Below are 14,348 nucleotides of genomic sequence, written 5' to 3'. Positions count from 1 at the left end.
GATTTAAAAAAAAAAAAAACTCGTTACTTTTGGAGATGAAAGAAGAGAAAAAATAGACTCAAAACAAGAATTATTACTGAACAGTCAGTGGTGCTGGCTAGCTGTAGGGAAGAACACTGTCTTCTGGGGTTTGAGCAGGCTCACAAATAAGGCGGGTTGAGTCTTCCTTCCCCACCTTGGTCCCCTACAACTTTGCATTCCCCTTTCTACGGCTGTCCCTAATTCTTCTCTGCTTACTTATAAACAAGTAACATGTGTCCTTTCCTTATTAGTTTACTGTGGGTCGTGTCTGCTAATTTAAGTCTCACAGGGCACTGAATTTGTGTTTTATTCAATTCCATATCTTTAGTAGTCTTAAGTATGAGACCTCAGTAAATACTGAATATTGTAAAGACGTATTTTGTTAAGGTTGCATTGGTGTCAACCCAGTTGAGAAGACCTTGAAATGAATTTGAAATAAAAAGAGAAAAATAAAACAACAACAAAATCTGGTTAGATTTTTTCACCTGTAAAAGTTAAAAGAAAAATTAATAGGATGATACAGAACCTCATTTTCATGTGTACTACAGACTTATAAAGTCTTTATTGATCACTGATTACCTCAGGGTCTATTATCTTAGTAGTATCTATTTTTAAATTTTATTTTCTTTATTTTATGTGTATGAGTGTTTTGCCTGCATTTTATGTCTGGGCACCACATGTGTTTTTCATGTTCCCAGAGGTCAGATCGGGTGTCAGAACTCCTGGAACTGGAGTTGTATGGAGTATCATGTAGGTGTTGAAATTGAACCCAGGGCCACTTAAAGAGCAATAAGTGTTATTACCCAGTAAGCCATCTCTCCAGCCCCATTTTTTTTTCTTGTAAAAGGTGTATACTTTCAAAAGCTAATAAAAATAAAATGCATAATTTTAAAACTAAAAAAACTGCAAGCAATTGCTTCTAATACAATCTTTTGGGGGATGGTACAATCTCATTACAATTCATTAGATACAATGAGAGCCTCTATGATTTAAAACTATTAATTCAAATCTTGTTAATATCAATATCAAAAATAACTACAAATATAAGCACCTGAAATGTAGAAAATTTATCATTCAGACTGATAAGTACAGTACTAAAAATCTGAAAAGCTAAAATCATATTAGAAACTGCTTTCTTTATCCTCCTAAATTCACCAAAAACAACTTCAAATATTGACTCTACCTGTATTTGTTCATTTGTTCACTCGTGTACTCACTCAGCGAAGAGCTGGGGTTGGATCTCAGGTGCTGTGGCTGCTAGGTAAGTGCTCTACCCCTGAGCTGCAGCCCAAGACTTTCCATTAAGCTCCTGGGCTGGCCTCAAACCCACTCTGCAGTCCAGTCTCAGATTGAGGCTTCTCTTCTCCCACTCTGGCCTCCCTCTCCTCCTGCCCTAGCCTCCCTAGTAGCCAAGAATACAGGTATACTAACTTACCTGGCCTTGAACATGATTTTATATCATTTACTATGTATTATAGCTTTAGAAACATATAGATATAAGCCCTAGATTTTATAATCTAAAGAAATACAAGCGACTTGCATCTCCAGTAAGGATCTGAGAGCATTATCACTATTATAAGATGTTGTTTGGCTTGAAAATCAATGGCAATGCTTCTGCTCTCGTCCTCAGAGCCACAGCACAGCTCACTGATGCTAGGCACTGCTCCACTCTATCAAAACTTTCATTCCTCCCTTCTGTTGGGCACACCATTCGCACATAAAGAAATTCAGGAGAAAGATAATCACAAGGGTGCCCTGTCTTCCTTAATGGACTTCCACAGCAGTGGTGGGGCCTCTGGACAATAGCAGTGTTCTTGTTCCTGTGATGCAAACTACAATAGAGTCACACCATCTCATCTCATGTGCACAGAAGCCACACTGCCAGTCTCCATCTGGAACCTGCCATCTTCAACAGGTTATTTCATATAATCAAAGCTTCATTGCTTAGAAAGCACATTTAAGTCATTGGATAGTTGAAACAATTGTTACTTATAAAACCTAGTTTTCTTGTGCCTTGGTCTAAACATAAATAGAAATTTTACTAATTCTGAGTAGTATTTAAAAATCAAACCAATTTATGTTCTTTACTTTCCATACCACTGTTAAGTATGAACTGGTTGATAAAAACGCCTAGCCGCATTTACTGTGATATTTTATATGAGGCTGAGGGATAGTGAGGATGCAGTGAGCTCTAGAGGATAAATGGAAACAAAAGAAGAAAATTTGAGAATACAGTGGGTTTCCATTGTGTGGCTTGAAATACTGAAAATTATGCCACCATGAAATCTACTTCAATTCCTTACTAAGTGCTTCCTGTAACATTGGAGGTGGAGTGAAGGAGACAAAACTCCTTACTGGATGTTCCCTGCAACCAAAGAAGTCGGGGCAGAGGGGACCCAGCTCCTAACAACAGAAGTGGAGGTGGAGGAGGAAAGAAAGTAGGCTAGATAAAATTACCACAATAGACAGATCAGAAGTCCACTGGGTGCTAGATAAGCTTTTCATTAATACAGACATCAACATACATTGACACGGTATTTTGGCTACCTTCGGACTTTTCCTATCAAGATGAAAGTGACAACTGTTATGTGCTATGGTTCCCTGTTCTTGAGAAACCACATCTGACACTACAGGTTGGACTATGGTCTGGAACAACATTCATGCCCATGTGTGCCTGCCATTAATGTAACAGCAGACTGACATGAGAGACAAGGGGAGAGGGCCTGGCTATGCAGTAGGAAGAAAATCAGATTCTGTCGCAGGGACAGCCATGTTCAGAAGGGCAGGCAGTCTTTCTTTTCAATTTACCTAAGCTGTCTGGCTTCTGTAGCACCATAGCCTCATAAACCCACCCACTCTTCCACAAAGTAAGTACAAGAAACATAGCACACACTTGTAAATCCTGTCTGTCTGACTCCATCACTCACAGAGAAAACCTACTTAATAGGGAGATTATCTACTATCAACTGGTTCTTGAGATTCACTGAGTCTGGTGAAATCACAGATATGGGCATGAGTCTCCAATGAGCAGGGTCCGCATATAAATTTTGGCAAATGTGGTGTACAGGAAGTTTGGGAACCAAACTATGAAGAAACACAACAAACTATACTGTCAGAACGCCATCATTTGTATTAACAATGGCAACTCATTGCTAATATGACATGCAGATTAAATAAATTCCAGGTTCAAGATTAGTGGATAGCAGGTGAGGAACCAGCGTGCCAGTGGGAAGACTCAGCTTCGCATAACCTAACTACCTTGGAAAAGGCACAATGAAATTTCTTAATCAAATCTACCAAACTAAAGACAACAGACAGAAGGCTTTTTTGGGTTTTCAGTTGGCAGAGAATAGTTCATTATGAATTCCATATGCTTATGAAGATTAGCAGATAATTCAATGCAAATTTTAAGCAGGCTGAGAGAATCTGGAAACCTGGAGTTTGTAGGCATAACGCCTGGGCTGAGTAAGGCCTGGCTGTGCTGCTGTGCGACTCCAGGTGAGGTATCTAGCTAGAGCTGTGGCTATCTTAACAGAGTCCAGATCACAAGAGAACACCATTTAGCCTCTGAAGTCCCAGAAAATGAGGCAAGAACTCTTCACATTGGGGAGAAGTTGACTGAGTGTATATTTCATTTATAAAGGAGCTCTATTATTTAAAGAGCCTATTACTATTTTTTTAATTTACTAACCTATCTAAAGCCTATGTAGTTTCACCAAGCACCATCGAAAACACTTCACAAATGACTCATTTAATGAGTCCCTCGTAAGCTTGTGAGGGATGCATTATTACACTTCAGAGATAAGGAGGCTGAGTTTACAACTTGCCGTGTCTGCATAGCTATTAAGACAGAGCTACAATTGGCATGCAGGCAGCCTAGCTCCAAGGTCTGTGTGCACTATGGAATGGTGGTGGCTCCCTACAAGCAGCTTGTTGCCTTAAAGACAGTGTTGTGGTGTTGCATAAAGCTCCTAACACGAGTATGAAAGGTGAGTGCTGCTAGAAATTATAAGATACATAAGTGTCGTATAGTGCCTTCCAAATAAGGACACTTTCATATTGCTAGGAAAAAATTTCTAGGACTATTAATCCATAGCTAAAAACTTAACCAATGGGCTGCACACTAAATACAGCTAAACTGATAAAAGTTTATGTCATGTATGTGTTAATACAATTTTAAAGGGAATTTTAAAACAAGTCAACAAGTCAACTTTAGTGTGTACAGTTTTAAGCATGTTATATACTCAGATTTCAAGTTGTAATATTTTTATTTTACAAAATTGAATTAAGCCCAAAGCAAAAAGCAGTTATAAACACTGCTATGCAAACTGATAATAATGCAATAGTAATATATTAATTAATGAAGCAGAAATACAATCAACACTTTAACATCAGGTAATTTTTTTAGAAATTTAATTTTTATGAGTATTTTGCCTGCGTGCATCTATGCAGTACATGCATGCCTGCGCCCACAAGGGACAGAAGAGGTGTTGGGTCCCCTGGAGCTGGAGTTATGGATGGCTGTGAACCGCCATGCTGGGAATCAAGCCTGGACTCTTTCTTGCTGAACTCACTCCCAGGAGTGATGTTCGAGGCCAGTGCCCGCTAACCTGCAGCTCTCTCTTGCTGCTGGAGAGGCTGACTGAGGGCAGGAATGCTGGGTAGAAGTGGGAGACAGGGAAAGGCTGAAAGGAGTCCTGAAAACAAGTGTGTGCTCATTTGTTCTGAGCCTTTAACAAGTCGGGACCAGCCTGTCGTGTCTAAAGCAGCAGCATTAATGGACAGGAAGGTCTCAGCCTAAAAGGAGAGTGACATACATGGCTGCTGTTTTCTAACATACACTTGCTTGGCTTTTTACGATCACTGTGTTTATGGGTGAACACCAGGTATAACAATTACAGACAAATACCAAATTGTGTTTAATTAATGACATTCAAAAGAGCAATGAAGACATGAAGAGGACAGTTAGCCATGCAATGCATGACAGGACATGTTCTCTAAGCTAAACATAGAAGTGGTAGTTCTGACAATTATTTCAAAATTCATTCAATGGGCCTTATTTAGGGTTTAGGAATCACAGGTTTTGTTGAATTAATGGAGAGATTCCAGTCTTCGGCTAGACTATACTTCAAAACTAAAATACAGAAGGGAATTAAAGAAAAGAAAATGAAAAGAATATTAATATATATCCAACCATAACCTCAGGGTTATATGAGTTTGGGGCTTCGCCACTCCCTGATGGAAGAGTGTGCCAATCAGCTAGTCTACAACTCTTCTGCACTCTAAGAAGCCTTCCTGGTAGATACACTGAAAAGAGACATAATCTCCTGAGTAAACTTGAAGGTTGGGTATCACAGGAGAGGATAGAAGGGAAGAGAGGAGGAAGGCAAGGGAGAGAAGAAAAAGGTATAGCACAATAAAAACAAAACAAACAAAAAAAAGTGCAACCACTTGATTCTTTTCCAAAAGTTCTTGGCAGATTTTCAAAACTACCTAAGTCACAGTTACAGAGATGCACTCTAGTTCTCTGTCAAGAATTGTGACCATTCTTCATTACCTCCTGTTCTCTAAAGAATACTGAGCAGCAAGGGAAGAAGAGAGAGTTGGCCAAGAACTGACATCATTCAACATGTATACTGAAATTAAAAGGAGCACATTTCCTCACTATAGGGCAAATGTGGGCAAACATTCAACAATAAAACAAACACTGTTTGCACATGTGTGAACTGACAGAGTGCACAAAGAGAAGAAGACATCTGCACTGTCACTTAGCACTTGGCTGGCCTTGTAAACAGTCTGAACCTCAGCTCCATAGATCAAGTGTATCAAGCAATGAGGCTGTCTACCCTTGAAAAGTTGTTGAGAGACTGCATATAGAAAATGGATATACCAATCCTTGTCTAGACATAGTCTCTGTCTCTCTCTCTCATTATTGGAATTATCCATAGCACATGTTGCCATCAGAGTACTTGTGAGAGAACATGTCATAGAACAAGCTATATTTAGTGTTCTAATCATCTTGGTAGTTTCATTTACAGAATTCTTACTTGATAAATTACTATGGAATAACAAGCTATGTTTATAGACATAAAAATTAGAAGAAAATAATGAGCCATGTAGGCAAATTCTCAAGAGATTACAGGACTGGCCTTTGGGAAACAGTACTATCACTGGGGAATGTCTCACAGTAACCCTGGGAGCTTGCCACAGTGTACTGGGCTGTCTGTTATGTGTTGACATGGTCAGGATCCCGGCCAAGGAGGTGGTAAACCAACCTCTAACATAACCAGTCACTACTACAAGGAAAAAGAGCTGTGAGCTCAGTTCCCACCCCCAAGGAATCCATGCACTCTTCTGGTTCTCTGTGCACTCACATTCACACATACCAAAAGCAGAGGTAAAAAAAATAATATTTTAAAAAGTCTAGGAGCAGGAGAGATGGATCAGGGGTTACAAGCAGTTGCTATCTTGCAAAGGACCTGAGTTTTGTTCCCAGAATCCCTACGGCGTGACTCACAACTTCCTGTAACTTCAACTTCAAGGGATCTTATGCCCTCCTCTGGTCTTTTAGGTACTGGAATCATTTTCACCTACCCACACACAGGCACACACACATATACTTTATTAAAAACAAAAAATCTTCAAAATAACTCAAAAAGGAAAAAAAAACAAAAGTGAGAGAACTAGAAAGTGTTCATGAACAAGATTAATGATCCCTATCTTCCTATACTATTATAAATAGAATCGGTTTCATGAGTTCCCTTTCAGGTTGTTTATAGTTAGTGTAGAGAAATGCAACTGACATTCGGATGTTGAATTTGTATTCTGCACTTTGCTTAATTCATTAACTTGTCATTTCTAACATGTGTGTGTGTGTTCCATAAAGATTATGTAAGAATTTTGTACTCTCTGTGAACATAGACGATTTCTCTTGCTCCTGTCCAGTGTGGATGTTTGTTCTTTCTTTCCTGAGGAAGAGTAGGTGAACGAGCTGTAAGAGAAGGCACCTGCATCTCACTTCTGCCTCTGCAGGCGTAACCTTCAGTCTCCTATAAGGAGCATGACACTTACTCCAGGGTTTTCATAAATGACTTTACTATGTGGAGGCAGGCTCCTTCTACTGCTAACTGTTGAGTGTTTTATCATAAAGGGTGTGGAACCTTGCCAAATAATTTTCTGCATCAATTGAAATTATGTTTCCCCTTCATCCTGTTAATTTTGTACACTGCCCTGATGATTGTCATGTGTGGATACATCTTTGCATTCTGGGATAAATCCTACTTGGGTATAATGAACAATTCTGGCAAATGTTCCCAATAAGCACTGATGAGACAAACCTCAGCAAGCTCACAGTAAGCCGCACTGCAAGGCTGAAGATGCACACCGCCATGCCATCTACCCTCGCTATCTCACTTTTTAGCTATCTTCTTTGTAACATGGAAACTATAACTAAAACCATCAATAGTGGGATCTGGAGAAATTGCTCAGAGGTTAAGAACACTTGCTGCTTTTCCAGAAAAGCAGTCCCAGGTGGCAGTTCACAACTGTCCTTACCTCTTGTTCCAGGGCTCCCAGGACCCTCTTCTGGCCTCTGTGAGCACCCAGACTATATGCCTTGCATACATGCAGACAAAACATTCATAAACATAGTTACAGTAAATAGTTTTCTAAAAATATGAGGCCTTAACACTGAAATTTGAAATTACATCAGCCTGTCTTTGAAAATACACAAGTTTCACTCCTTCAAGGGTTCTACCCCAAGTCTTTCAATTCTTGAGGGTATAAAATTATTTTTATTTTCATCTACAGTGTAAACTAATTATTCTTTACATTGATTACTTTCTTATGCACATAAAATGTAGATAAAAATCATTAATACTTGTCTCTAAAACATTTTTAAAAAATCTCAAATCATCTAGGATATAAAAAGTAGAGTTACACAATATTGTTACAATACTAGCTTTTATATGTTTTCTCGTGTGTTTATCTTTATTGAGATTTTTATTATTCCTTATCTTGGCTTCAAGGCACTGTCTGGGTTCTTCCAGTTCACCCTGCAGGTTCCTTGAGTGTTTCAACGCAGGCAGATTTCATGGAAATGAGCTCTCTCAGCTTCTATATCTGGGAATATTTTAATTTCTATCAATTTTGAAGGACAGTTTTGTCCCCATGGCTTTTTTATTGACAGTTTTCCTTTCTGTAATTTGAATATACATACCATATTGCTTTGGGCCAGGAGCATTCTGACAGTCAGCAGCGGACACCTGGACTGAGAATGTGCATACGGAAGGTGTCCCTTTTCCCTGTTAGTTCAGCTTCTCCTCACCTTTGTCAAGTTTGCCTCCTTCCAACCACTATGTCTTCATCCTGCCTAAGTTCCCTGGATATTTACAGTATGTCTTCTACCACATTTACATAGTTTTAGGCCATTATTTTATCAGATGCTCTTTGCTCCAATCTCTCTTGTCCTTCTGACACGCCTGCTGACAGAATGGTGTCATACTGTCTCTCAGACCCTCTTCCCCTTTCCTTCATCATTTTTGTTTTTCTGAAGAGGTAATTGCTGCATCTTTCCCCCTTCCCTCCCTCCCTCCCCCTCCTTGTTCCCCCCCTTCTCCCCTTTCCTTCTTCCCCCTTCCCTTTCCCCTCCATAATCCACTAAATAAATTCTGTACTCAAACTCTCTGCATGGCCTGCCTGTCTGTCTCTCTCACTGGCAGTTGTCTCCCACCTGCCAGGGGAACCCGCCGAGGCCTCGAGTGGCCCGCCACTGCCCCCACCTCTTTATAAATGACAGCACTTCTCAGGTCATGCATGCTGTCAGTCTGCACAGTCATTTTCTAACTCTCGTACACGCGGTTGTTCTCTAGGATCTTAGCATTCTCACCTTTAAAGTATATGGCATAAACACACATGTACACACACAGGTCCCCAAAAAGAGAAAGCAAAAAAGTGGGGTTGTCAAGGTGAGGAACGAAGTGTCTTAATCTCTCACCACACTGGAAGCCACTTCAGCTGAGGAGAAAAAAGCGTGCAAAATGGAAGGAAAGGGGGCAACCTCAAGAGCCATCATCGTCATTCTATGCAGCCTTGTGATCATAGGCAACACTGAAGAGGAAACATCCCCAGGCTTGGGGACAGGGGCCTTTTTGCCAGCTCACCTTGAGAGCTAAGTTTCTCTAGGAACTGCATAACAGCTGCCTGATACAGGGATGGGTGATGGTCTGGTAGCTAATACTTCACTAAATTCGCAGGCTGACTAAAATTAACTCTATACAGCCCAAGCTTTCCCTGGAAGTCACAAACCTTTACTACACTCCAGAGCTCAGATTAGTTACACTGGACAGATCTGCCATTGTGGTTATGGACTAGACAAAACCAGATTAATGTTTCCTAGTCCATCATCTCAGAATCTTTTCCCTGAACTCTTTGTTTTGTTGTTTGTTTGTTGTTTTTGTTTTTTCAAGACAGGGTTTCTCTGTAGCTTTGGAGCCTGTCCTGGATCTAGCTCTTGTAGACCAGGCTAACCTGGAACTCACAGAGATCCACCTGCCTCTGCCTCCCAAGTATGGGGATTAAAGGCTTGTGCCACCTCCGCGTGGCTCTCACTGAACTCTTAAGAGAAGCAAGTGTTCTTTAACATGGGAGGAGTGGATTTTAGGGGTCTAATGAAGACTATATGAACACACTAATATAAATTACAAGTCTACAGTCTAAACTCGGAACAGTGGCATTTCCCAGTATTCTGGGGATGATATTTTCTCAGGGACTTATGTTTTATGCTTGTCCTGGAGCACCTGTATCTTCAGATACTAACTCTACATTGCCTTGAACTCTTTTCAAAGCACACCTCAATGTCTCCAGAAGGGTAATAATTATTGGTAAGGAAACCTTCAACTTGTGTGTAGAGGCTTCACAGCAACTGAGTATTTCTGTGAGTTCAGTAATTAAATTAAGTCAGCAGATCCATAAACAAACATGACTGAACTGAAAGGGAGAATTATTTTTCATTATATAAAACAAAAAAAAACATTTCTTTTTCTCACAAATGCATGGAACACTGTCTTTCTAGACAAATTCATTTCTACCTCATGTTATAGAGGTATTATAAATGTATAGTCCATAGTTAATGGAGATTCTAAAGTATTTGACTATCTGTTGAACCAAACTATAAAATAAAATTTCATCAGCTATAGGCAGAACAATCTACTGCTAGAATCCTTTGCCCGGTGTTAAAAAATAAAGTTCAAATGCCTTGTAAAATTTACCTCCCTCTTCCCCCTGCTTTAGAATGAATTCTAAGAAAGTCTGTTGTCTATCATCCAGTATTTTCAGATAAAAGGCTACAGAGTCCGGTGTAAGCCCAGAAAACTGAGCTGGCTGGCACTCACTACAGCTACTCCTTGGGAACAGGTCCAGCTCATCTCTCATCTGTAGCCTGAGAATCCAACCTATAAATTAATTTTAATGTGCAAATTAAAGTCTAAAAAGAGTGCAAAGGCACAAAAGAGTTAGTGTAACAAAATGCTCTGAAATTTGAAAAAGTTGTTGTCCTCTGTAATTACTTTTCTGTGACTGATGCAGAAGCTTGGTCTCAAGAGAATTTGAAATGACAACCTTAAACCCACTTTAAAGTGCACTCTTCAGTTGACTGTTACTACATTGCCACTGGAAAAGTTTAAAACTCTCACTGATATTTTATACCCACAATTTCTTTGAAAAAATCATGCTCCAATGTAGAAGCATACTATGCATTATTTTGTTTACATAAATCCAAATGTAAATATGTTTTATTATCTAAGATAAAAATTGACAGTAAGTAAAGGAAACTGCAGAAAGCATAGTTGTTATGTTATCGCACCCACCTTTAGCGAGAGACTAAAGTGCCCCACAAACGTTGCACTTATCCATGCCGTTGAGTGGGGGTCACCCAGAAATTCTATGTGATACTTGTCAACATTTCCATCCTGGTCATAGGCCACATATTTCCCTCTGAAAGGATCAGGACAAAGTATTCCTGGCCAACTTTGGAAAAAAAGTTAAAATAAGTTTCATTTTTTTTTAAAAAAAAATGTAAGTCACTGACACATCTCTCATAATCAAATATTAAACTTATTTCTTCAAATTTTAACAACTAACATAAATGTATTCCTACTTACACCTTTCAAAAATAATAAACAAGTGATAAATTGTATCTTTGTAGCAATAAAATATTTTTATGCTGTCACAGACAAGTTGAAAAAGAATTCTAAAAGAAAGGACATCCAGAATCCACAGGAAGCATTTGAACGCCGCTGAGAGGCAGAAAGGGTCAATGATAAGTCAGACTTTGTTGACTCCCGTGGGAGCCCTTACCAGCTGGGAGGAGGAGATGGGGTTGGGATGGGGGAAGTAAACGGGGAGGAGGGGGAGGGAGAACTGTGGTTGTAATATAAAATAAAAAAACAAAACAAAAAAGTAAATATGAGCTATATGAAAGAAATAAAATTTTTAAATAATAAATGACAGAGAGCTATAAAGCAATAATAGCCTAAAGATAAATGATAGGTGATAGATTAAAGATAGATGATAGAAACATAGCTATAGGCAAATAGATAACAGATAGATTAACAAGATAAATGATAGATGATAGATTATAGATAGATGATAGAAACATAGCTATAGGCAAATAGATAACAGATAGATTAACAGGTGACAGGCAGAGAAACAGCTCATAGTTCAAACAGTGATGCCACTGTAAAGTACGGAAAAGACAACTTCAACTCCACCATTCTACTCTACTCCTCCCCTCTAGCCACTCAACTGACAAGTCACTTATTTGCTAAAAAATATTCAGAGCTCTAAGCAAAATTTTACTTTAAAAAAATCTTTTAAGGTATGTTCAGGAGCTGGAAAGATATGTCTCAGTGGTTAAGGGTACTGACTGCTCTTCTATAAGATCCAGGTTCAAATCCCAGCAAAGACATTGTAGCTCACAACTACAACTAGCCGGGCGGTGGTGGGGCACGCCTTTAATCCCAGCACTCGGGAGGCAGAGGCAGGTGGATCTCTGTGAGTTTGAGACCAGCCTGGTCTACAAGAGCTAGTTCCAGGACAGGCTCCAAAACCACAGAGAAACCCTGTCTCGAAAATCCAAAAAAAAAAAAAAAAAAAAAATTTAGCACTGACTAAGAAAACTGGAATTTTCAAGTAATGCATCGGCTCAAAATGTAACAGGAAGTAGATGTTTGGCTCAGAAAGGCTACTTTTGCCTACAGATAAAGCATGCTAATTATTGCTATGTGTCCTATTTATCCTGTGTATTAAATCAACATTTTCTTATACATTTCATATGTTACCTTATATAAAATGACTATCTTAGAAAACACATCTGAAATTAAAATGATCAATTTGTATTCAAGTAGCAAAATGTAAATTGTTAATTTGAAATGCTGTTAGGATCCAATCCATATTTTATCCATAGCAAAATTTTATACACACGCACATTTAATTTGTTTCCCACACTGGCCTCAAATGATCCCCCTGGCTCATCCTCTGGAGCGCTAGGACTACAGGTGTACCAGCATGCCTGTTTCTAATTAAGTTTTAAATATTTTACCAACATTCCAACATCTGGCCTGCCACTGTGGAATTAAAGCAGGAAGGAAAGGCAGAAAAGCAAGTCAGGATCCTGTGATATAGAGCCCTGGCAGAGATCTGACAGAAGTTTACAGCTTAAGATCTGGATTATGTCCCTCTCACATGGTAACACTGGCCACTGCGCGCCTGCCAAGCTCAGTGCTGCCAGCAGCTCTGAAAGTGGGAGAGTTAACAGCATTCAAGTGAGAAAACCTGTGCCCTCACTCTGTCGTCTACCAGGTGGCAGGCCTTCTAGAGGCATCTAGTTCTTGCTGTGGTTCCTAATGAGTTATAAAGTTCAAATATATGTATGATTTATACTTTTTGTTTGAGAAATTAAAAATATGTCATCATAAGACTGATATGTGTCCTGCCAAATTTAGATGCTGAAAACCTAATTTCCAGTATCTCAGAAAGTGACTGTACGCAGAGAAAGGATCTTTAATGATGTGACTAAGAAAGCCGGGCATGGGGCTGTAGGTACAGACTGCCAGCACTGCGGAGGTGGAGGCAGGAAGACTGTGTGTGGTCCAAGGCCAGCTGAACCACACGGGAGCCTGTCTCAAATTAACAAGAAGTAACTTGGTTAAAATTGAGCTCATTAGGACAGGCTCTGTGTCCGAGACTGCCTGCCCCATGGGAAGAGATCAGGACACAGACACGCAGAGGGAAGAACATGTGAGCACATGGCAAGAAAGTGGCCATTCTTAAGGAGAGAGCCTTCAAAGAAATTATCCATGATAACCTTGATCTCAGGACTTGGAGGCTGTAGAAAAGCAAATCTGCATTATGTATGCCAGCTAATGTGTGCTGTTTTGTTATGGCAACCAGAGGAAGCTAATATGATTATGAATATGTAGAATAACTGGTGCAGCTGAAAAGAATGATTTAGAAATATCTCCCCGTGTTTAGCAAGAGGCTCTGTGTGTGCCTTTACAGGTTCATTAGTATGCGAATGTGGGAGACAATTAACTATGGGACCAACAAGTACTACTTTCCTGAGAACCTTTTGCTTTTATTTAAAAAGAAAGAAAGAAGAAAGAAAGAAAGAAAGAAAGAGATTCAATAAACATTTCAAGATTCTGCATCAGTTTCTCTTTAACTTTCTTGAGTCAAGTTATCTGAGCAATAGAAACTCTAGATGCTGGCAAGATGGTGGTTCTGACCTTAAGAGCTGCCTATGAAGCCCCCATCAGTCTGTGCTCTAAGTTTCTCTGGGGGCGGCAGCTGTCTTTGTACTTGAGGATCTGGCATACTGCCTCATTAAGAGCAGATTTTTGACGGTTTCTTGTGGGTTAATTCTACCTCTACATTTTACTATTGTAATTTGTCTTGTTATTATCATTCTATACATTTGTGCCATTGAATAAACAATGCAAGTAGATTTCAGTTTCTTAATTTGAAGTTTAAATTTGTGTTCAACTTAGCTCATGAAAAGGAACATAAATGACGCACAGTCAAATGCATTGTTCTCCGAAGAAGGGGAGATGCAGCTGTTTTTCAAGCATGTCGATGACAGTAATCACAAATTAAAGATAATTTAGGGACTAGATTTAAACATATTTCATGTAAAATTTTAAGTTCTTTGCCTCAGTTACTAATTCCTAGTGAAATTTTCTGTTCTTCAAATATATTAATTGATAAAAGCAAATTCACTTCTTGAAATACAGTTACTAAACCTCAAACTTCCGATGTGGGAATAGCTTTCA

The 14,348-nt window shown here is 39.3% G+C and overlaps 1 protein-coding gene across 1 annotated transcript in view; it reads right to left on the bottom strand.

The window, feature by feature from the left end:
* The window catches only part of Zcwpw2 (zinc finger CW-type and PWWP domain containing 2), a 111,737-nt gene that overhangs the window by 61,260 nt on the left and 36,129 nt on the right, over positions 1-14,348 (bottom strand). The window contains 1 exon segment of the mRNA XM_041676996.1: positions 10,887-11,046. Coding sequence (XP_041532930.1) covers positions 10,887-11,046 — 160 coding nt within the window.

This window comes from Microtus oregoni, unplaced genomic scaffold (genome assembly GCF_018167655.1).
Source record: "Microtus oregoni isolate MIOR12 unplaced genomic scaffold, Mior012 000028F_ref0000031, whole genome shotgun sequence".
Classification (NCBI taxonomy): Eukaryota; Metazoa; Chordata; class Mammalia; order Rodentia; family Cricetidae; genus Microtus; species Microtus oregoni.
Note: the sequence above shows the minus strand (reverse complement) of the source record. Positions and strands in the feature narration are given on the sequence as shown.